The 25,262-nt window shown below is 37.9% G+C and overlaps 1 protein-coding gene across 1 annotated transcript in view; it reads right to left on the reverse strand.

The window, feature by feature from the left end:
* Positions 1-25,262, reverse strand: part of spred1 (sprouty related EVH1 domain containing 1) — a 35,988-nt gene that overhangs the window by 4,276 nt on the left and 6,450 nt on the right. Inside the window, exons 2-5 of the mRNA XM_066693978.1 lie at positions 14,803-14,977; positions 10,296-10,464; positions 7,931-7,980; positions 1,838-2,005 (exon numbers count right to left, since the gene is read on the reverse strand). Coding sequence (XP_066550075.1) covers positions 1,838-2,005; positions 7,931-7,980; positions 10,296-10,464; positions 14,803-14,977 — 562 coding nt within the window. The remainder of the gene's footprint in view (positions 1-1,837; positions 2,006-7,930; positions 7,981-10,295; positions 10,465-14,802; positions 14,978-25,262) is intronic.

The raw sequence follows: 25,262 nt of genomic DNA on the forward strand, positions 1-25,262 counted from the left end.
GTTATGGGGAACAAGTTCTTGTCTATTAGTGCTTTTAAACTATTTTGTTTGGATCAACCTTTTGATTAATCAAGTCCAAACTTTCATCAGAAAGTTAAGTTTCCTTTAGTACACCCCTTTCTGGTAATGATACTGATTTCACTACCTCATCTTAGTATTCCTTCTACTTTAAGTGAACAAATACTAAATAGATTTAATAAATATATACTGTACTGTGCAAAAGTTTTAGGCAGGTGTGAAAAAATGCAGTAAAGCAAGAATGCGTTCAAAAATAGACATGTTAATAGATTATATTTGTCAATTAACTAAATGCAAAGTGAGTGAACTGAAGAAAAATCTCCATCAAATCCATATTTGGTGTGACCACCCTTTTCCTTCAAAACAGCATCAGTTCTTCTAGGTACACTTGCACACAGTTTTTGAAGGAAATCGGCAGGTAGGTCGGCCCAAACATCTTGGAGAACTAACCACAGTACTGTGGATTTAGGGAGCCTCAGTTGCTTCTCTCTCTTCATGTAATCCCAGACAGACTCGATGTTGAGATCAGGGCTCTGTGGGGGCCATACCATCACTTCCAGGATTCCTTGTTCTTCTTTACACTGAAGATAGTTCTTAATGACTTTCACTGTATGTTTGGGGTCGTTGTCAAGCTGCAGAATAAATGTGGGGCCAATCAGATGCCTCCTCAATGCTAAGAAGTACAGGCAGATACTTATCCATCATGCAATACCATCAGGGAGGCCATTAATTCTGACCAAATCCCCAACTCCATTTGCAGCAATGCAGCCCCAAACTTGCAAGGAACCTCCACGATGCTTCACTGTTGCCTGCAGACGCTCATTCGTGTACCGCTCTCCAGCAAACAAACTGCCTTCTGCTACAGCCAAATATTTCAAATTTTGACTCATCAGCCCAGAGCACCTGCTGCCATTTTTCTGCACCCCAGTTCCTGTGTTTTCATGCATAGTTGAGTCGCTTGGCCTTGTTGCCACGTCAGAGGTATGTTTTTTTGGCCACAAGTCTTCCATGAAGGACACTTCTGACCAGACTTCTCCAGACAGTAGATGGGTCTACCAGGGTCCCACGGTTTTCTGCCAATTCTGAGCTGATGGCACTGCTGGACATCTTCCGATTGCGAAGGGAAGTAAGCATGATGTGTCTTTCATTTGCTGCAGTAAGTTTCCTTGGCTAACCACTGCGTCTACGGTCCTCAACGTTGCCCGTTTCATTGTGCTTCTTCAAAAGAGCTTGGACAGCACATCTGGAACCCCCTGTCTGCCTTGAAATGTCTGCCTGGGGGAGACCTTTCTGATGCAGTATAACTACCTTGTGTCTTGTTGCTGTGCTCAGTCTTGCCATGGTGTCTGACTTTTGACAGTAAACTGTCTTCAGCAGCCTCACACCTTGTTAGCTGAGTTTGGCTGTTCCTCACCCAGTTTTATTCCTCCTATACAGCCGTTTCTGTTTCAGTTAATGATTGTGTTTCAACCTACATATTGCATTGATGATCATTAGCACCTGTTTGGTTTAATTGTTTAATCATACACCTGACTATATGCCTACAAAATCCCTGACTTTGTGCAAGTGTACCTAGAAGAACTGATGCTGTTTTGAAGGCAAAGGGTGGTCACACCAAATATGGATTTGATGGAGATTTTTCTTCTGTTCACTCACTTTGCATTTAGTTAATTGACAAATATAATCTATTAACATGTCTATTTTTGAAAGCATACTTACTTTACAACATTTTATCACACCTGCCTAAAACTTTTGCACAATACTGTATATACAGACAAAAACTGCTTGAAAAGAACAACCAAATAAAAGGAGGAGTGACCTGGTTTTGCTGCGGAGGGAAGTAGAGCCTGCGAGAAGTGGGGAACTCTGGGAAGGGCTGGGCACGGACGTAGCATCCCCGGGGGCATGGCTCGCTGGTCACCACGCTGTTGTGTCGGGAGAAGAGCTCTTTTGTTGGGGTGCAAATGGAAGTTGTTTCTGGATTTGCCTGAGAGTAAAGAAAATGGTCAGAATCACTATTTCATAATGAAAACGTACACGATCTCTCTCCCTTCTGCACAATGAAAAACCAGTGTAGTCTCAGATTATCATAAATCTGATGAGGAATCCAAGGATACTAAATTGTTACAACTGCACCACAATATCTCTAATTCATATGAAAATGGATATATGTGTAATGATAACAATAGCAAAAACATTTTCAGAATAACATTAGAATTCACTAAGGGGGAGGTTTTATCCATCGATGATTCAATGTGAGGTCACAGCATTGAAAAAGATAAACAGGATTGCTTCCATCCACCAGGGGGCGCACTACGGTCTGTCTTGAATTTATGAAGCATCAAACAACATACCTACTGTTCACGACACAGGGATCCTATCTGTTCACAGATTCCCAAAGGCATTTGTATTGTTATAGAAACTGAATACTTAAGCTTAATACTGAAATCTCTCTAACCCCAAGCCAGAGGATGAATGCATTATTTACAAAATGTATTTATTTTCAATAGTAGAAAGTAGAAAAATTCCATAAAGAATACTTCCGATTAAGTGATTAAAATACAAAGTACAATAAAACAAAAGGAGGTTTTCCAGCCGACAAAATAATGGACTCTTTTTATGTTAATACACTTATATTTAAAGAAAATGTTTTTGAAGATCTTTTCGATTTAACTTAATTTGCATTTTTAAACCGATTTTATATTATGATTCAGATTTTCAGCAATAGATATCCACCCCTTATGTTGCTAGTGTGCTGACAGAATGACTAAATCACAAATTAAAAGAAAGATGACTACAAAAGATAGACGGATACAAAAATAAATATAAAAATAAATAAGGCGCAGTGAATCACAGCCATGGACGAGTCACGACCCATGCGGTTGCAAAGCTTGATATCCAGTGTGGGCTGGAGACTGCAGCTCCTCACCACACTCAATCGGGTAACTCGCAGCATGGCAACATACAGAGACCAGCCAGGAACAGATGCACAGAAAACACAGAACAGAGATCTAATACCCCTCATGTCATGTTTTATTGCTGTACTATTAATTGGGCTTACCTACAATCTTGAGCAATTCAGTCTTTTGTAAGCTCAGTTTTGGCAGCACAGATGAATGCTTGCGTTTGGCCTTTCATCCTGTGCGACTTCCTAAACCCCCTGAGGAAGAGCATTTCGTCTCCCCAGTCCCGCTGGGAAGAGACGCAGGCCTGTAACCGGATGATACTTGCAAAAACTTGTAGGGGTGGTTTAACTGAAACTCAGACTGGCAGCACATTTGAGCTGAAAGCCCATTTGAGACAGGTAAGCAGTGCTGCTTAAATCCACACAATGCAGACATGTTTGAGACCCTGCCCATCAAAATATACCCATCGACTGCAACCAAAAAAAAAAACACATTAAACCACTGAATTCAAAACCAGTCTATAATAAACAATGATCTTATAGCTTCAATGATTTTTTTTTTTTATTCACCAAATGGATGGCTTAAACGCATGCAAGCACACTCATACACACACACACACGTATACCGCCCACGTTCAATCTCCTCTACCCACAGTGTGTGAAGTAGACTGCTGGCACTGGTTACGCTGCACCGTTTGTAAAGTAACCCACGCCAGCTTTTTAATGCACAACGGAAATCTGGTTTGCTCCCAGCTGCTGGTATAGTAATTACTGTCCTATGGTTGCTAAGAGATGCTTCCTTTGACTTTTTTTTTTTTTTTTTTTTTCAGACTACTAAAACAGTTCTGTATGCTCGGCCAATAGGGTCTGATGGGTAAAGTAATAAAACAGCTCCAGCTGTAGAAATGCAGCAGAAACTTAAAAGCCATATGACAGCTGCAGGGAAAATGGGAACCAGACTGAGCCCTCCTCTTCAAAGCTTCCCTCTGATCTCTCACGTCACGATGGCTGAACCGTGGCGATCCGTGCGAAGGTTAAAGTTTATACCTGGTTACTGCTGACAATTTTCGCAGTTAACGGCTAAAATGGAACAGTTTTCCTTGGTGTTCACTATTCGGCCATTTTTCCATATTGCTGAAAAAAGTTGATGAACTGGTGACTTTTTCAGTAATGATCCAACAAGAGGATTGAAACCTAAAGAGCACCGGAAGAGAAGAGGCTGATTATCTTGTTTCATCTTCAGCATTATAAGGTGGTTTGGTTGTGTTTTTATTTGATAAAAATCTACTGAAAAATCTGATCACGGCTCCAGGTGCTTTTTATAGTATATACATTTACTTATTGTTTCTCTCTGGAACTAGATGTTAGAAATACACTGTATAAATGGATACTAGAAATCCACCCAGAACATGCGGTTATTTGTACATATGAAAAATGTAGCCAGATTTGATACTCAGACATTTCAATTTAAAAAATAAGTTATTAGAAATATCTGTATATACACATACCTTTATTTAAATGCATATTTTACCAAGTTCTACCAACCCTTCACAATACAACTACAATGTGCGTATCTATTCAATATCTATACAACATGTAATAATGTGGAGATAGGGAAACCAATGACAGGAAAAGCTCGACCTGCCCTTCCCCATTTCAGGAAATAATCAACCCAGGCTAGCATTACAGAAGCATTGGGCAGCCCCATGCCCCTTGAAGAGAGAGCACCTTCTCCTCCCTGCAAACAGAGCTGCCAAGTCTGAAGGCAGCTGTTGCCGGGCTCTCACATAATTCTACTGTAGCTCACCCATCTGTTTCTTGTTGCTTGGGAGTTTTTCTCCAGTATGTATAAAAAAAGGTCATTTTTACTTTCCAATATCAATAAGGACACTATGACTGGCGGTGAATGGTGCAGCAGAGTCTCCTGCTTTTACAAGACTCCCCACTCTGTGCAAACCCTTGGAAAGGGATGATTTAACGCGGGCAGCTCTGTAGCTCAGTTCCAGCTAAAATGGCTGTATCCACAGATGCAAAGATGAAAAAGACCACATCTCCCATAAGCACTCTCCCTCCTGGCACATCAGTCCCCACGAGACATCCGACTGTTGCTTGGGCATCCCCCAACAGAGGCAATTTTAACGAGCTGGGCCTGTAGTCTCTAATTCATATCGGCAAGGGGCCCCTGAAGTTTTAGTCTCTTCTGCTATTTCTTCCTCTGAGGTAGCATTTATGTTTTCAAAGTAAATCACAAACTATTTTATGACTCTGTAGGCTTAAAATCTAGGCAAAACAGCTCACTGGCCTATTGAGATAAAATGTGGGCCCTTCAGTCCAAATCTGAAGCACAGTACAGAAAGGGGCTTGCTGGTTATCTTACAGCAGCAAAGGGGAATTTGTGGTCTGGGTGTAGCATGACACAAGTGTGTGGTCAGGCATCACAGGGGAGGGATGTGGGTGCCGGGCTGCATTGGTCAGGAAGTGGGTGATAGGGTGAAGTGTGGATTCAGTGTTTTTAAACGGAGCAAGTCTGAAATAAAAGTAAAATCAACTGGAAGTAATATAAACTCAGGTTACAGAGAGAACCTCATACTGCACATCTAGGACTGTTAATGATTTTACCATATGAAATTATCAGAGATAATCTTTATATACCAATAATAATATATAAAAAGGTTCAGCTGGAAAAAGAACAAACCTCATTCACCCTATCCCATCAGTCGAGGTATGTTTAACACAAGGTTCAATACATGTAAAATGTAGCAGCGAATAGTAGATACATTGATACAAATCTAAACAATACCCCAGCATCTAGAGAAGATTCAAATCATAATGTGTGTGAACCGAAGTTAGTAATGTGACTATTATTTAAGAAAATAAAAAGGTGTTTACAAAATGAGGCAAATCCTGAATTTCCCTCTCCAAGCTTCATTTATTATCAAGAAACAAAAATATTTTAAAAACTGCATCCAGCCTGCTGAAAGCAAAACCACTTCAGACGATATCTAAATCACAGACCATTTTTTTCCTTCTTACCAGTTTGGCAAAACGCTGGGCTGCCTAGTCCCAACAAAGAACTAGTCAGTCAAGCGCTTGCCTGAAGCCACTGACGAGATGACATTTATTTATTTTATTTTATTTTTTCTAGCCAAATGTATTACTCATCTTTCCTTACCCTGGGGATAGTAAGCAGAGAGGTACTTTTCAACCTGCCAATAAAGACTGTTTTGTGGCCTGATAATCCTGCCAATACACCTGCTTGGAAATTACTCATTAAGTGACAAGCTGTAAAGCACAAGCCTGATGTTCGCTTTGTACACATTGCATATAAACCGCAGGTAAATCTGAGACTGACAAAGGTAACTTTCAATTAAAAGCTGCAGAGCATGACCTCCAAAGGACTGCACACATCGTATTAAAAAAAAAAAAAACATACTTAAAATTAGACACACTTTGCTGTTTCAGCTGCAGAGCTTCAACCAAACAAGTGTACAGTGGAAAAAAAAATGTGCGCACAATAAAACTCTCAGCAAGCGAGGAATCCATGTAGACATTTTTAGAGGATTTAAATTTTATTTAAAATAAAAATAAACATTTTAAAATAATACCTATGAGATGCATCACTTATATTATAATAGGTTTGACAGAGCTGACGAGTCTGACAGGGATGAGAAAAATCACTAATAACTGGATTAATCATCACTGGTCCACACCCATCTGTGTGGTTTCCATTAGAAAGACTTCAAACAGCCTGCAGCGCCGTGCGTTTCCTCTTACCTTTGCACTACAGACGGCTCCGTTTCTAATTCCAGCTCTCGAGCGCTTTGTGGTTAATTGGTTAGACACTTGTGATCCTAAAAAAAAAAACTGTCAGCTGATATGAGGACTTAACCATGATGTTTAAAAAGGCTGTCGCTATCAGACCAAGGCCTCCAAGACAACAGCGCACCCACACCTCTCCTCTCCCCGTCTCTCTCCATTAGACGTGAGAAACTGAAGCCATTGAGCTTAAATTTCGACACATCAGCGGAGTCAGGCCACACACATGTACTAGTTGGGGGAATTTCTTAGGTCCTCTAACTTAATAGCTTTGATTGATAGATGGGTTTATAGCAATGCACAAATTAATATATGATGTGCGCTGTAATGATCAGACATTGCCACTTTATTAGGTACACCACCCTAATAGCAAGTTGCTCCCACTTTGGCCCTCAGAACAGCCCGAATGTGTCGGGAGATGGACTCAACAAGCTGTCGAAAACGCGGCACAGGAATGCTGGTCCATGCGGACTCCATTGCTTAGTTGTTGCAAACTGGCTGGTGGTGGATTTCTACTCTGAATAGCTCATTCCACCTCATCCCACAGATGCTCGACTGGATTGAGATCTAGTGACTATGGCCATAGCAGTTAGCTGAATTCACTGTAAAGTTCATGGAACCATTCCTTCACAATCCTAGCTTGATTGGCATTATCCTGCTGAAAGAACCCATTCGCTGAGGGATACAGTGCAGCCATGAAGGTATGCACCTGACTGGCATCAATGTTCAGATATCCTGTGGTATTCAAATGTTGCTCCACTCATATCAAGGGACCCAATGCGTGCCATGAAAACACACCATCACACTGATACCACCACCAAACTGCTTACAACCACAGGACTACCGTAAGCTGCATGTTTTTTGGGTAGTGGTGAAAACCCACATACACTAATTTGTCATAAATTAAAATATTTATTCTGAGCATGCACAATACAAAGCTATGAGCAATGCACTAAAATGACGTAAAAGATATCTGCCCCTGGCCCAAATAGGAAATAGGGCAAAGTTATTTTGCCTGCTCTGCGTTGTTCTTCAATAAATAGTGACCTACGTGCTGGGAGCTGCAATGCAGTTGCGTTGCGTTGCGGTGCCCCGGAGTGTATTGATTGAACCAAGCCCACAGTGTGTAACAGGGAATCATTACTGCACTATTAACCATCACGCTAGTCACACAAAGAAGGCTTTACTTACTTGTAATCCATCTTCAGCGACATCTGGTTCGCTGTATGAAGATGGGCAACCTGCAACAAAAACACAAGTTTCATCAGAGTTTCATTTTGCTGAAGATAGTATACTTGATATCATAGTTAATGGAAACTACTGGATCCAATCATCTGCATTTCTATGTCATTTAATGTCTTTCTTGTAGAAGACCCTTTGGATGCGTCTTCTGCAATTCAGTTTGCCCTGACACAGCTCTTTTGTCTATTACAGAAAACACAGCTCCATAAAGTCATATATATGGACTGTAACAGAACAGTCATGCCAGACCAGTGGACAAGCCTGCTCTTCCCCACAACATAATTTCTCACATTCACAACCACATTAAAGCTCGTCTCAAACAATGTGTACAGACATGCACAGAATGGAAAATAAATAAGAATGACATCAAATAAAAGGAAAAACTACAACTACCACTGAGTCAGACTTGTCGCAACTATACAGGGATTATCTTCATCTCCTTTGGCTTCCAAATATTGAAGACATATGTTGTCGTTTTGTTTTTGTTGTGAATTTCAATTTTGTGAAATTCAACCCCCCTCCTCCCCCTTTATAATAGATTGTCTCTCTATTAGAGTGTATTAATTTGTTTGTCAAACATTTTGAATGTGTAACACACAGCTTTCACGGTATTGTTTACATTACAAAAATAATTATAATGCATAACAAAACACTGCCAATTCAACTTGAACATTTAACACGCATGCCTCCAATTTATGTGAACAGTGTTTTTCTGTGGGGTGTTTTTCCCCACTCAGATTTAGCATTTTGTCCAGCTGTTAAATCCCTCAGTTTAACTGCATGTAGCATGTATGGCTGTGCGAGCGAAGGCTGAATGACGGCAGGGTAGTGTATGAAGTAGCCATGGAAACAGGCAACTGCGAAGTTGACACACTTGCAGGCCAGACCGCTATGCACAGAAATGTAAAGAACTGTGTACCTCATTTTACAGTGTTACACAACAGCACAAAAACCCTGTAAATGTGAAGCCAGGTTTTCCAGTTGCATTTTAGCCTTACAATCACAATTGATATATTAGATATTCAAGTTTCAAATACATTTTTGTTTTTAAAGATCAATGTTCAAGATTTATTCCAGGAATGCTGAAAGGCTGAAATCATTATGAAGTGATGGCACTTGCAATTAGCTTTACAAGCAAAATGTCTGTACTCTCAGACACTCAAGTTCCTGTGGTTGAATGTATTATATAACTTTAAGGGTGTCTGTCATTTGTGGCATGAACTCCCTAATTGTACCTTATAGATTATGAGGACATCAAAACTTGTGGTGTAAAACATTACAAGGACGTGACCCATGGCTGCTGCAGGAAGTGACAGTATCTTACTCATGCTTCGAGTGATAAGATTAAGGGGGGGGGTTGGTACAGGTCAGTACAAAGAAAAACAGATTAAGGAATGTCAGCGGTCATAAAGATAGGATCTAGAAAAAGGTCCAACAGTTCAGTTAAACATACACAAACTAGGAAAGAAATACAATCTATAGCGGTTTACTAAAACCAGCAAAGCTTAAATTCTTTAATATTTCAGAATCATTTCATAACTGTCCAAAAATTCAGAAACGTGTATTGCCTTGTATTTACAGGTTCACATTTAAAAACCATATTTTTTACATTTCATTTTAACTCCCTAAATTCGGTAAGCTGTCTGCTGCTGGCTATTTCGTTTGCTGCCCGAGTCTTCAGTTGATCAGAATAGTCAATAATGGCTAAAAACGATATGCTATATTTATGTAAAATAAATAAATAAATACATAAAATTCAGTACAAATATAACAATGTCCTAATAAAAAATGAAGCAATGTTTTACTTTTTCATGAATCTATTTAAAAATTATCTACCTACAGACCTTATATAAAAATAATTAAGGAAAACAGTTCGGAAGTTTATAAAATCTGTCAATTATTAATCCTAGTTTATCTCCCATTAACACACAATTTATGGCTGGAAGTATTATTGCAGGTCATGCATCTCATGGAGTCCATACGGCATACGGCAGGTAAATATTATAACAAACGGGAGCCATATTAAACCTTGTTTAAACCATTATAGTGGTCAATATAGTCACACCTTTCTAGAACAAATACTTGCCACAGTCATGAGTCTTTGAAAGCCTTATGTTTTATACTGCTGCAATAACAGACAATTATCTTAGAGGCAATTCTTGGTAAGGGGCCTACTGAGATATTAGGCTGAGCCAGGATTAGAAATACTTTGGAAAGTAGTCATCAGGTACTTAGAGTTTATTGTATTGCTTTCCGTTAAATATATTCATGGCAGCTTTTATGATATATATTAAAAAAAAAAAAAAAAAGATACCTTGGTTGATGTCCTCGACAGCTCGGCGAATGCCCCTATCAAAGGCTCGTGCATCTGCCGGACTCTGAAAAGTTAACCCAAACTTCTTGTCATTGATTCTCCAGTGGTGAAATATCGGGTTTACTTTGTTGTACACCAAATCCTTCTTCAAAACACACTCCAAGACCACCTAAAGAGAAAAAAGAACTGCATTTAACAATTATACTAAATAATACTTAACACTCCTTTACAACAGATCTCTACAATAAAACTTGAAAGCAATCATCAGATTTTCTGAAGAACATATTAATGGTTGGACAGGACAACCGGAGAACTGATTTGCACATGGATTGGGAATAAAGCTCAGAGTAGCACTTCTGAAGCTACAGAGAACACCTTTGTACAAAAGAAAGCAAATATCCAGCATTGAGGGAAATTGTTTTAAAAAAAAAATACAAAGTGTAGATCCACATTCCTGCTTCAGACAGGATAAGTGAAAATATTGGCTTGTGAATTTTTCTGAAAGGTGGAAACGAAGTACATGTAGAGTATGGTTTGGCAGTAACAGTTTTACGAAGCCCATTATTAAATCAGCCCATTGACTTAACTCCAGCACAGCTTCTTAGCAGATTAAATGAAATCTGAGACGGGCATTGTTGGCTTTGTGCTACTTGTGAAGCAACTGAAAGTGTCCTGTGTGGCTATTTGTACTAATGAAAATAAGACTCTTATCCTCAACAACAACAACAAGGAAAAAACTTAAAAAGGCAAAACAGACAGATTGGGGATTTATATATAACATGCAGTGCTGTAATAAAACATGTTTATCCAAAAGACAATTAATAAAATATAAAAAAAACAAAATAACACTGTAGCTGAGAGGATTAAGTTTATATATGTAACACTTTTTCTTCTGACTACAACTGTGTTCAAACAATTTATTAGGATATCATTCCTCTCTCATTAATCAATGCAAATATATAATTATTCAGGAAGATGTATAGAGAGAAAAAAATCTTGTCAAAATAATATGCTAGATGGAAGTGTCCTTTTCATAATTTAAATAAAACTTCAATTATGAAAATAATAAGGTTGTGGTAAGAAAAACTACACCAAACCTATGTTTCAAACGGCTGCTCTTTGTAGACATACAGGATTGAAATTCTGAAGGAATTGGTTATTACTTTATTCAAATATTTCCTCACAGGCTTTTAAAAAGATTACTTTTAATTTTGAGGAATCAGGGCAGAGCGTGGCAGGACAGGAACATGCAGCGTGTCCATGTCAGAAGCGCGAACCCCCGTGTGTACACAATCCATGGGCCGGGAGGAGGCCGGAGCAGACTGATTGTTGAGGCGAGACTGGTTGGAGCCAGCATTAGTAAGGTGAGTACAAATAAAGAAGAGGTGGAGGAAGTATTATTATCCCAGGGAAGGACAGAACCTAACACCACATTCCACAACAAATGTAAAAAAAAAAAAAGATGAATGGAATTCCACGTCTCAACAGAATCTCAGTTTAAGTTCTAGCACTAGACTCCCCCACCCTCCACCTTGTGAAGCCCACATTCCCTTACCTGACCGAGGAAAAGTATTCAGCAGCTCTAAGGCTTGTGCCCTTATGAAAGGACTGAAGTGAATTTGTACAGATATTAAAAGTCTTTACATTCAAATACTATTTTAATTCCTGTAATTCCATTGGTGACTGTTCTGTTCATATAGTGGCTAGTATTATCATGATAATGTTACCCAAGGGTGTGATGGTTATATCAGTCATAATTACTAATACCAAGTAATGCGCACACAACACAGTATAATTTTAGCCTCAATATATTCCTACTTTTCTGATACAAAGTCACATTGCCATAATTTGTTAATTGACTATTTGCAAAACAAGGTTTAAGAAGAGCATCTAAAAAGCTGTTTAAAGGAATAAAAATAAAGCATTCTAGTACACTCTAGAATATAATCTATGAATGGCCAAACAGGCTATAAATGTTATAAACATTAAAGACAACAAGTGGTACAGAAATGACAGCTGTAAATTAACCTGCTATATGGAAGATGAAGCTATACAGATATAGACAGATACGTTCCTTTAAGGTTTAACAATGGTAATCTTCATTCTAACTAATAATCAAGCCTGTAAGATGAAAATGCATCATGCGTCTATGGCTGTATCCAGACACGTCTGACTCAGCAGTACGTTCTGTACTATATTAAACACTAGAAACACTCTCAAGCACACTGGAACCATTTTCTCTCTGTGTACATGAAGTTTTCATTTTGTCCTTGATTTTAAATGGAATAAATTACAGAATCTAGCTGGTAACACATATGTAATCTTCTGTCTATTGAAGTCAGTCTGTTGGCCAATAACTACATACAGCTTTCACAAATTAGTAAAATAATAATGACTTATGTTTTGGATTAATCCGATAAACCGAAGCAATCTACGTCAAATAAAATGCAAGCAGAAGCCGTGTATGACTTGGAAATAATCTTACTTTTACAATTCATCTACTAGAGGCCTAATATTTGAAATACAAAGAAAAACTTACGAAAAAAAAATACCAAAACTAAACCGTGGACCATATTCACTAAGGAAGTTTCAATACAACATTTTAAATGATTATTCAAAGATGCAAATCAGATTGAAAATAAAGTCAAATTAAGAAATTGCTTAACACAGGTTATTAAAACAATTGAGATCACACACAGCATCAAAAGTAGCCTATTACTTTATTGATTACAAAAATGTATTTTCCAAACTCCTTCCGGAGGAATTTTGAAACATATATTCCTTAGTAGCTTGAGTTTCAATTAATGTTATAAAAATATTTCTAAGTTACATAAAAATGTAGACATTTTAGTGTAAACATACGGCTCAATTGATTAAATATATATATTAAAAAAAAAAAAAAAAAAGTGTGCAGGCCTATTTCCTAGAAATCCCTGAAAATGATCAGATCGACAATTTCAGGAAAATATTTATGAATAAAAAAAATAAAAATTAAAAATATGAAAGGTGAATTGTGCTTAGCCTTGGAGGGCAGAGGGACTGTGTATCGGTACTGGTCTTTAACTGTAAGCAAGGACATTATAGTAAATTAAATCAACTCTTTCTAATGGGTGTAAATTGGGAACACTCATTAATCCCTTCATGTCAAAGGTGAAAGACATTCAGCCGAGATCTGCGCACATGTAAAAACTGTGGTGAACATGGCGTGATATTTCCAGTTCTAAATGTAGATGCTACAAGTGAACAGGACAAATATACCCACATCTCTTACTGTATCTACTTTAATAATCTGCCCTTGTGTGGAAGCAGCAGCGATTTTAGATTCCTGATGTCCATCTCACAGCTGTTCCTGTGGGAATACAGTGAATCTTCAAGATATTCTTCCTATCCTTAGGCTACAGCAGGAAGGAGGTGGTTTTAAGCGTCTTCCAAAATGAGCCGAGTGCTTTGATGCAGATCACTTTGAAAATCTCCACAGACTTGAAGACTTCCTCTATATATCCTGCACATTTCCCCTTTGAGCACTCCTGTGTCCTTCACAAATGTCAGTTCTGGGCTTAAGCAAATACAAACCGGTCTTTGACACTCCTGTGCTACGCATGTGGAAATGCGGTTCGCTCTTAACTTCCCAAAATGTGCTGGGCTCCAGGTGAAGAAAAAAAAAAAAATGTATTCTTTACACTCCAACCACACTTCAATACATCACATTATTTTTGAATTATACCTGTATGCTATTCTGATTATCTTGTGTGTAATGAGTGAATAATTCTCTCTTTATAGTGGTGTTACACCCTTATATTGTTGTGTGTATGTAATACACTGTATGTTAGAATTTGAAAAAACTACTTTTACGTCACCTAGGATAAAGGTATCTGCTAAATTAAATTAAACTCAAGTTCCTAAGAGATACTTAATGGAAAAAGAAACTACAAGGGAAGTGTTGACGTTGGCACATCCTAATTTGAAACTCATGCAAATTTTTCATGCACACTTATCAGTTTTGCCTAGAGATGATTAGTGTAGGATGACCTGCCTGTCAAATACTGAAAAACATGTTGTACAGCCAATTAAAGGAAAACAGTAAAAGCACTGCCCCCCTTTCACTTCACTTTGCGTATTATGACTCAATGTTTAACATGACGCACACTCCCATTTCAGCATACTGCAACACAAAGAACAGACATGTCAAGTATATCTCCCAAATAAACTGTCCTTCTGATTTCCCGTTTCGAGAAGGAAACTTGGACAACAGTGTATTGAAGATGATGTACAATATTACAAATTAAAACATCCTGAACACAAAGCATTCGTACAGAATCAAGCAAGAGTGGCGTCAATAAAAACGTAGCTTTATTGCATCACCTAAATCGTCCCAGCGCGTACGAGCAATTTTAAGACTGATCGCTGAGTATAAATGTAATCGACTGCACCTCACAAAAACTCAGGAACAGAATTAATTTATTTGTTTGGTCACGATGAGGTGTTGACAGTGAAAACAAGAACTTACTGTTTTGTCTTTAAGTCTTTCTCCTTGGACGAGGAAATCGGTGCAGCCATTTTCCTCCTGCCGGCTGACTTTGTAGACCGTAACACAGCTGAGACCGCCCCCTCCCAATGGCAGCCATCCACCACTGGAGTCATCCCGGGTCATCACCACTGCTCGCACGCGTGCATAACTGTCACTGCAACACAAGAGGGGAGAGCCGTCAGAAACAACCCCAAATACCACAACACGGAGCTCACCTTTCATTGTTCTGTGAAACGGTATGTACCAGAAGCTCAAAGACAACCTACTCAAATGAAGCTCATATGAATCTGTAGGCCTACAGCAGCCCACAGAGTGATGGACAACGTGGCACCAGCAAAGTAAATAGGTGAAGTGTTTCTTCTGATAGGAGACGAAGATGGTGACTTTTAAATGAGGTGAACAGTAAACATACTATACAAAACTAGGTCTAAATGTGTTTAGGAAAGTGTTAAGTGTAAACCAAATACAATGGTCTCATTAATTTGCAGAAATTTCAATGTAAACTTCTAAAATATCAGGGAAATGGGAAAACAGAAATAAATGATCCTCGGAGGGATTTCTTTTTTTTTATTTGTACTTTCTAATGTTTCTTCTTGCAGGTAAAAATATTTAAAACATTAGAAGGTTCAAGGAAATAAACTGGATCTACCCATCCCAGTGCTTTAATAACCCAATTAAAGGCTCATATCATTTGTAAATGATTACCATTTCTGAGCCCTGCTCTACATGTTCAGCTACAGTCTGTTCAAACTTCAGTCCCTTCTACCAATTAAACAGAGTCTAATAGAGGTTTGATAAGCAAGACATTCCGATCTGCAAGTGGAAATTACAAGGGTCAAAGTTCACTCAAGGCTGTTCTTTATCAACCATGTTCACTTTATATAACACACACACACACATACATACATATATACATATACACATTATATATACATATACACATAAGTAGTTGTTCATTGTTACACTATCCCCTAATTTTGAAATTTATTGTATTTATTAATATTGTGTATCAGAATCCTAGAAACCTTGCTGGCCGGGACATAGTCAGTTCAGATCATCGTGCTCTCGGTCTGCTACAGGTGAAAAAAAAAAGTTCATTTTTAGCTTTAACCTCAGGGGAAAAACAAAGCAGCTACAGTATGGTTTTGCTTGAATTAATCTTAAAGACATACAACTAACTTACTGTAAATTACAAATATTAAAACAGCCATTTGTGGCAAAAAATAAATAAATTCCGAACAGAATTTACAAGAAATATGAATGCTGATGTGAATTTACCAAGAAACAGATTCACTTGTGAGGTTCTAGTGCAGAGACAAAGTTCAGTGATTAACCTCCCCAAACAGGAAAAACACGCTCACTTTCATGTTCCCTCTTTCAAAAATAAACCATGACAAAAATCTCAACCAGCAAAACACAGGGACAAAAATGAACACACAAAACACGGGAAAGCAATTAAAACACTTGTACGTTATGTGGTACATTGTTATTCAGTGTCTGTGAATAATCAAAACTAAACAGGACATTTCAAAAGCTTTCAGGTAGAATACTAGAATAGCGAGTTATATCAAGTAAAATAAAATATATATTTTTTAATCTAGGAATCACAATGTTATTGGGCAAAATAACAGACAAACCTATTATCGTGAAAACATCTCAGCAGAAACTTCATTATAGGAAAAATGTGTTATAGTCCCTGAAGATTTACAGTAACAATATTTGTTCGTTGTATGTATTAATTCAGAATCGTTGTGAATAAATTCTCCACAATGCTGGTTATTGTTTATTCTGTTAATGTAAAGTCGACGTTTTTCAATTGGACATTAACTTTTCAAAATTAAACAGCGTGTTCATCTTCAATGAGATTTCTTTCAAGTAAATTAAGTGAAAATAAATCTATTACTGCTTGCATTGCATGGTTTATTTTAGTTTTATATTTTCAAAAGAAAATGACCCTTTAGTGAACAGCAAGATATTTTAAGAATAATTTTTAGACTGCAGACTTTCCTGATGTTTGACAGGTCCAATGTTTCCAAATGCACCCTTAATCTCACACCTTCACTCCCCGGCACAGCAGGGTCTGTCTGGAGAGGCCCAGTCCTTCAGGTCGTTAAAGACCCCAGTGCTACCAGAGCACCCCCAGGGAATCACTGGAGCGAAGGGGGAGGAGAGGGAAAAAAAAAAAAAAAAAAAAGCTCCTTTTCTTATTCACTTTCTTTGTCTTCTCTAAGTAGCAAGCAAAGTAAATGTTTGCTGTTCCTTGTGATGAGGGCCTGGGGAGGGGCAATGCCACATGCATCAGTTGCACAATTAGCACCCCTCCTACTATAATAGCCCCCCCATAAAACACACACACATACAACCTAACTCTTATTGACAGGAAGGAAATGCCAAGAAAGCAGGAGCCATGTCACTCACACCAGCAGGCCAGAAGGCAGGCAGCTGTCCCCCCAGAGCAGTGACCACTGCATGACCTGCACATGCCATTGTGTAGTCCACCGTCAACCTGAGGACGGAGGGGGCTGACTGCTAACTCACTGGACGCCTGGCGTTAAGAACAAATAACCCAAAATGGGATACGATTATCGTCAAATTCTTTATGGACCAAATAAATGTGTTAGAAGAGCTGTTGCTTTGTAATCAAGGGGGTAAAGGGAAAAAAAAGGATAAAACCGCCTGTAATGGCTGCTTATTCTCACTTTGCAATCTGCCTACAATATGGGACGTGGAAAATCAAAGGGGTGAAGAATATTAATGCTGGATCTCAGTGAAAATCACACTATGCGTTCCAGTGTTACAATAACGACAACTGTTATGCCTTCATTTTATTTAAAAAGTACAAAATTGTAAATTGCTGACCGTCTGACTTTTTTCTTTTTTCACCGTTAAGTTTTTAAATGAATCAGCAGACTACAAAAATAAGTCTTATCTGCTAAAACGGATGTGGTATGTGTGTCCCTTTTAATTGCTTCAACTTCAGTGATTAAAGCAGGACTTGATACCATTAGATTATTTTATGGTGCCGTTAAGATGCTCACTAGCCCATTCAAGCAGCAACCCTCTGTGTCTGACATCCCAGTCCCGTTAGACAATTCACTTTGTGAAATATAAAGATACCGATCAATACAAACACTTCCTGCTCCCACAGACGCATCACAACACCCTGGAGGAGAGCGAGCAGCCCGATTTGTTATACAAATACTAGACTACACTTTAGTTCCTAACAATGTAAATTTCTTTTCTTTCTGGAGGACAATGATTGCATATTCACTAAAGACAGTTTAAAGCCCTGGAAACCACTGAGAAGGGAAGAAATCACTGACTGAATGTGTGGGGAAGCATTTCTTTTATTCATATTTCCACCCCTCCCAACTTGAAGAGGGGTGCTGAGCAGACACAATGGGCCGTTAGCCTGCCCCTCGCTGTGAGAGCACAGTCCAGTGGACACACAATGAGGGCGGAAGCGGATCAGTTGGCAGTGAAGTGAGAACGTGATTTAAAATTATTCCAAGTTATTCTGCTGGATGACTGACTTCATTTCCGAAAACTAAGGTCACGGCAGCCAGAGATCGGACACTCAAGTTCATCATTCAACTTCAGTTTGGTGTGCTTTTTCCTTTTGGTTTACTACATTATATTCATTATAAAAAATAAGTAAATTGTGTTGATTATAATTTGTATCCAAAGTCGGTTTGTGGAAGGTGGCAATGTGCAAAAAGTCTAAAACCTCAAAATGTTTGGAGACTGGGAGAACAAACATTTGAGTGCACTTCTGAGGAAGATACCTTCAACATCGCAGAAAAATAAATTCATGTTTTAATGTGAGTTTAATTTGTTTGTATATGATCTGCAGTCATGTATAGATGTAGTTGGAGCTAAAAGAAAAGCTAGATGAATACGTTCCTACTTACCTTGTATTTGCAGTAAAAACCCTAAATAATGCATTTTCCAAGTCAATAATTCCAGAGGCATTTATTATTTTCAGCACAATAAAGTTGAACTTGCTGGAAATAAAATATTACAATTGTGTACAATTTTAGGATGCATTTCTGAAGTGCATTAACATTCACGTCTGGATGATGCAAATTAAGACTTCCTGTCTAAGAGACTAGAGTAACTATAGAAAGTGGTAGTGTACTCTTGTTTTCTAGCAGCCTATATTTTAGTTAGGTAAGCCATAGCATGAAAGAAGAAAAACTGTTGGCACTAAGTGGAATCATTGCAGTCCTTTACAATATTGCTATCTTAAACCCACAATATAGATCATAGAGTAACATTTATACAATCAATTAAGTTAACACAAATTAATAGTCCTATTTAGCTCTGCCAAAGAGATCATTAAAACTGACTGAAAATATATATGGTTGTTTAAATTCTAAAATGAACAGAAAATAATGAACATTTATTATTCATTGACATAAAAAATAAAATGCAATAAATTCCCAGCATTTTATAAATGTATTTTTACATGCAAATGCTTCAGATACAAGATGTACTACGGTAGAGAATGAATAATATACAAGGTGCGATCATGTTTAGCATCATGTGTCACAGTGCAGGGGGACAGCTATTTCCTGGACTTATAAGTGACCATTTGTCTGGGCGGCAGCTCTAGCTGAAAATGCCATCATGCTGGATCAGCCCCTGGGCTTCCCATCTCTGGGGGATGTGGCTAGAGCCCTGGCTGCAGGCCAAGCCCCTCCGCCTCGCTCGGCTCCACACAATGGCTGCTTCTCTGCTGAAATTTCACGTTATTAGATCCTGGGCTGGAGGTTTTGTGCTCGCACAATATACAGTCACTGGAGCATGCTGCAGGAGAGACACGCTCTGCAAGTTAAGACTGGAAATTTCCTCATTTCATTAGCATTAGAAAGAGAAAAATGTCACCCTTCACAGCCCCAACAGGAGAATGCTGCTCAGGTTTCCTCAACTCACTTTATCCAGCAAAAATGGAACAAAAATAATTAAAGGCTTTATATCTTTAAATATATCTTTAAATAATTCCCTACAAGCTTTTTTTTTTTTTTAAAGGAAATGAGGAGTTGGAATGCAGATTTAAACTTGTTTGTATTTTGCAAGTACATGTATTCAAAATAAAAGTCACTACAGATGTGTGCCTAGTGTAACTGTGTTTGCAACTGAAGTATATTATCACACACTTTGAAATGTTATTCACCTATAGAAACTAAAATACAAAAACAAACAGGACAAACAGTAAGGACTTGAACAATTAATAATCTGATGATTATTTTCAAACTGAAGGAGAAAACAAAAAGCATAGTTTTTGGATTAGTGCAACTATCTCACCTGTTATTTCACTAAAATTCCCTTAATATGATGCAGCATGTAAGTTTAATACAGAGAACATACTGTATTCACATTGGCCTATTTAATTCCCAAATGCACGAGTTGACATTGATGGTATGACATTCATTGTAACCAAGTGAAGACCAACAAACTAATGACCAAAGTGTCTGTAGCAAATCTCAACATGCAGAATTGGTAGAAAACAAAATATATATATGGTTTGCAAAAGTATACTAATTAATTACACAGCACATCATAGTGTGTATGCAGATAATGTTTCAAATACAGTGTTCATTTTGCTTTCACCCTTATTCCAATATAATTAAAAAATAACTGCATTAGAAAAATACAGGGAACTGAAAAAAAATTAGAAGTACAGCAGTTTAACTTTATATGAGGAATTTAAAAATGTAATAAGACCGTAAAACAAAACAATGACTGAATAAACAGCCTAATTTAATCTAAATTTTACAGATTTCTTTTGCATTCCAATAGTCTTAATATTCTGTCAGAACTATATTTAAGTACTACTTATTTAGAATTTTACAAAGGAATACCTACTTTTTAAATTTAATAATGAATTCAATAAAACAGAAGCCTAATTTAATACAATGACAATTATGCTATATGTTCAATTACAATACTTTCCAAATGCATGCACTTAATAATAATAATAATAATAATAATAATAATAATAATAAATTATTATTATTAATAATAAATCATAAAAACACAAAACCATAAATCTAGGAAACATATTCCATGTTTGTAACAATAGATTTAGTAATTGTAATTTTAAATTCCTCCAGTTATAAGATTGTAAACATCCAGGGATTGCACTAGAGGCCAAGCGATTCCAGTATTATACACCAGTACCCAATCTCTAGAATAGTTCACAGCCACAGTGACGTCTGCCTCGTTTGCACGCGATTGTGGCTGACCCATGTAAAACAGTGACTCGGGTTTTAATTGCAGGGAATATGCAGTAATTGCTCTGCTGCCAGTGTGTGACTGAGTGTCTGGCCCTGTGATGCAGCCAGCATGCAGTCCCACTTCTATTTGGTGCAAACGCGGCCTGGAAGTGGGTGGAGAACTGAGGCTGCTGGAAAAGGAGTGCATTAGTTAAGGGGTGGAGTGGGGGGTTGCTTCTATTAAAACACTGCATAGTAAAATCTTTCGTCTTTATTTTTAAATCCTACTCCATACCAGGATATCTAGCCACCCTGCTTTCAAATGGGTCCATTACCTGCTGTACTAGGACACAAATGTATTAATCCTGGATTTCTAACAAATAGCTTAGACTTCAAATATGTCTTCTGCATTACTGTTTGCACTCAACTGCTTTTTGGCCAGATTCTTCAGGGCATTGCGACTGATCTACTATGCTTTGAACTTGCTCTCGAAGGATCCAATGTGTTCCCATTCAAACCAAAACCAGAATCTGAGAAAGTGAAACCTAGAGGCTGGCAAATTTGAGAACATGTTCAATATGATTTAAACAGACATCCAAAAAAATGAAATAAAACCTGATTGCCATAATCATATTCTCACTTTTCTTGCTCTAATTAGGCCAAGTTCAACACAGCAGCATTAATGATCAGGCTTTACTGGTTCTCAAACCAAACTCCACCTGCAAACATGTCCACATGTCTAACAGTCATCCACACGACACAGAAGTGCACAGCCCAGGAATGGGGCTATTAGTCAGTAACGAGTTGAGTACACATCGTTCTTTCAAATATTTCACAATCATTATCAATAGTAATAGGGAGAGCAATTATTATTATTTTTTTATTTTTTTACACACAAATGTTAAACAAATGTAAATGGCTATAACCCTTCTCTCATACAACATTCAAATGTAAACTATCTGACTTTGCGATCTTAAGACATATTTAGGACTGGTTAACCAAGATGACAGTTTTAAAAGAACTGCACCCTGAAACCGAGTGTTTACTCATCTCCTCTACTGGACTTGCACAATGGTTTTATGAATTAAAATATCACAAAGATATTTATGTGGTACAGAAAATGTCATGTGTGCACAGATAAATTATATTAAAAAACATTGGATAAATCATTTTATTTCTTGGAAGTCTTTATCCACTTATTAATGGAGAGGCCTGCAATTCACACAGATGTGTTATGCTCAATGTTTTTAACTCCCTCAGGGAATTTACAGCTCAATAATTATTGTATTTAACAAATATTGTATTGTGAACTCAGACATAAGCACAATTTCTACTTTTGTGTGTTATTTTGTCAAGTTAAAATTCCAACCCTTTGTGTTTTAATTGTATATCATACTTATTACATTGCCAGACATGACCTTTAATAGCATGCTTTTGTTTTATGGGGATAAGTTTGTTCTGAATATCTGGCAGACTCCACTATATCATTACCAGCTTTAAACCTTTGAAGATCTGAAAAGCCCCTTTGTTTATATTTTTCCTTGGTCGTTTCTTATTTCTTATTAAAATGCTTATTTTGGACATTTTGTTTTTTAAATGTTACTCTTCAGCAATATCACCTGAAGAAGACAAGTCAAAATGGAAATAATGACTAATAAATACAACTGTCATTCATGGAAGAAATATGAATTATATCATATTATATCATCCCTTCATTATTTGCATGTGAAAACATCAGCAAGTTCTAGTAGTAAATAAACTGGGATAACCCATGTAATACAATTACCAACACCAAATTTAACCCAACTTTCATGACTTAATTCAGGACATTTCACATACTACTATGTTCCTGTATCCTGCATTGTTGGTGCATTATAAATTAAAGTATCCCATATGTGTATCAAAAGCAAACTATTCTGAAACATCAATCACACCACATATTAAGATGATCTTAATTTGAACCACAAGCATTTGGCAAATTAAAAACTTGAGCAGCGATTACAGAAAAAGGGGACCACAAATTTGGACTGTAGTGGAGTTTGTCTGCTTTGAAGTAAAATGAGTCCACAGAGATTTGATTTAAATTGCCAAAGTTGATGCATACACTGAGACTGAAAAAGGAACAAAACTACTGACACAGGAGGCTACAAATGCAAAGTAACATCACAGCCAAGTATATACCGTGGTCTAATCTTTTGATTAGTGCCTTTGACTAATTCAGATACAATTGCTAGCCTCAATTTACTGAACATTGCTGAACGTACTATACTTCTGTATCACCTGCTGTGCATATTCCTTTCACTAACTTATTAACTACAGCATTTTAACTTGTTTCATTATTATTTAAAAATTATTAAGAGCAAACACAGTGGACCATAAACCCACCTTCCTGGCTTCAGACACTGGCAAGTTAAATTAACCTGATCTTACCTTATTTTTCTACTCACCACAACAAGTCTTTTACTGCACCTCCATTAAGCGTGCATAACGTTGGTGTTCAAAAGCCAGAGAATTATGGGAAGTGCTATTGGGGGCTAGGAGGACATGAAGTGTGCCAGAAACCCCTCTGCCTGCAGCAAACCGAAGCCCTCTGGCTTTCCAGGCACATTTGGGCCCACTGTGTTTTCAGTGATAACTGCATTAAAATCCCAAACAATAGTAGCTCTGTGTGAAAAGCTGATGGACTGACAGAAGAGAACTGAAAACTGTGTGCATCTTTCCAGTGTAAGTCAATTGATTAACAATTGGCAAGTTCAAGCTGTAAGGGTATTATAAATAGAAAGATTACATTTTTTCCCCACTATGTAGTTGCAGTTCAAGCCCACAGTGATGTCATAGTCCCAGTAAAGAAATGTGTCATTTCAAGGGGTGGGAATTTAAAATACATAGTAATTCTACCTAGCAGTACCACAAATTTGACCTTTTAACTACAGCCTAAACACAAGCAAGTTCCTATTATTAACAAATAGCACGCACGAAAGGTCAAGAAAATAAAGTGAAAAACGTCTAAAACTAATATACAAGAAAACACAAAACAGGGTTAACTTCATACCTGCTATTTCCAGGAACGCCATGTATACACTGTGGGACCAGTGTGGAGCCAAAAAGAAGGGGAGGAGAAAAAAAAAAAAAAAGTGACCAGCAAACTAAATAAACACTTTCCTTCCATTTGCAGTAAAAAGCGCCAACACATTATATACGTGTAGGAATATTTCAAGTGTTCTACTGCTATGAATAAGTAAGCTTCTACTAGCCTTCAAAATAGACAACTAGGTATTTCAATGCAAATGCTCATTTTAATTCAAATGCTCATTTTAATTCATGCAAAACGTCTTATAAATAATTAGTTTTCACAGGTCAGTTAGTGTAATGCTGACTTTAACCTCAAGGTAGAGCTGGGTGTTGAAGCCAGAGTACCTCCGCCACTAGTTTTGGCTGCCTTTGACATAGTGTAGAATAAGGACTGGAATACCAAATATCAAGACAGCATAAATCATCACAAGTTTGACAGTGATGTAAAACTACAGTGCAACACACAGCGTACATCATCAACTATGAGTGGGGTGCAGGGTGGGAGGTGAGAGGACAGAAACAACTAGAGTACTGAAGAAGGAGAGTACACATCAGAGCCAAACACAGGAGAGGGGGGGGGGGGAAATGAGAAAGAGGGTTGTTGTGGAGAAACAAACCTTCACTTTTCTCAGAACACAGAGCTGCTGGGTTGTGATTCTTGGAATGTGTTGGAGGGATTCAAAATGCCTGCCTTCAATGAACATCCAAGCATGGTTTAACATACTGAATGTACACAGTGTCCATCTCAATGTGGTTCTGATCAGAGGACCTCAAAAGCCAACCATTAGTGACAAGGCCTTTATTTCGAAAGAAGTTTGGCACCTTGGGTCAACGAGAAGGAGCTTTTTTCAGACACAATATGGACTACTTGCTGCTGCAAATGGCAGAACGACGTGAAGGGCATGGTTACTGTATGCCACAGCATTGACACTGCTTCTGAGAAGCCTGGACAACACAGAGGCGCGGCCAGAGGACACTTGCTCACACAGACTGCACTGTTAATCAGTGAAAGGAAAAGGAGCACATTCCATAGCACCCAAGTGTAGAAAGGACTGCAAGTTATCCCTATGGGAATGTAACATCCTGTGGCTGTTATGAAATGCCAACATTGACCCACTGGTTTTGCTTTCCTCCGAGGACCACTTGAGA

This window comes from Amia ocellicauda, chromosome 21 (assembly GCF_036373705.1).
Source record: "Amia ocellicauda isolate fAmiCal2 chromosome 21, fAmiCal2.hap1, whole genome shotgun sequence".
NCBI lineage: Eukaryota > Metazoa > Chordata > Actinopteri > Amiiformes > Amiidae > Amia > Amia ocellicauda.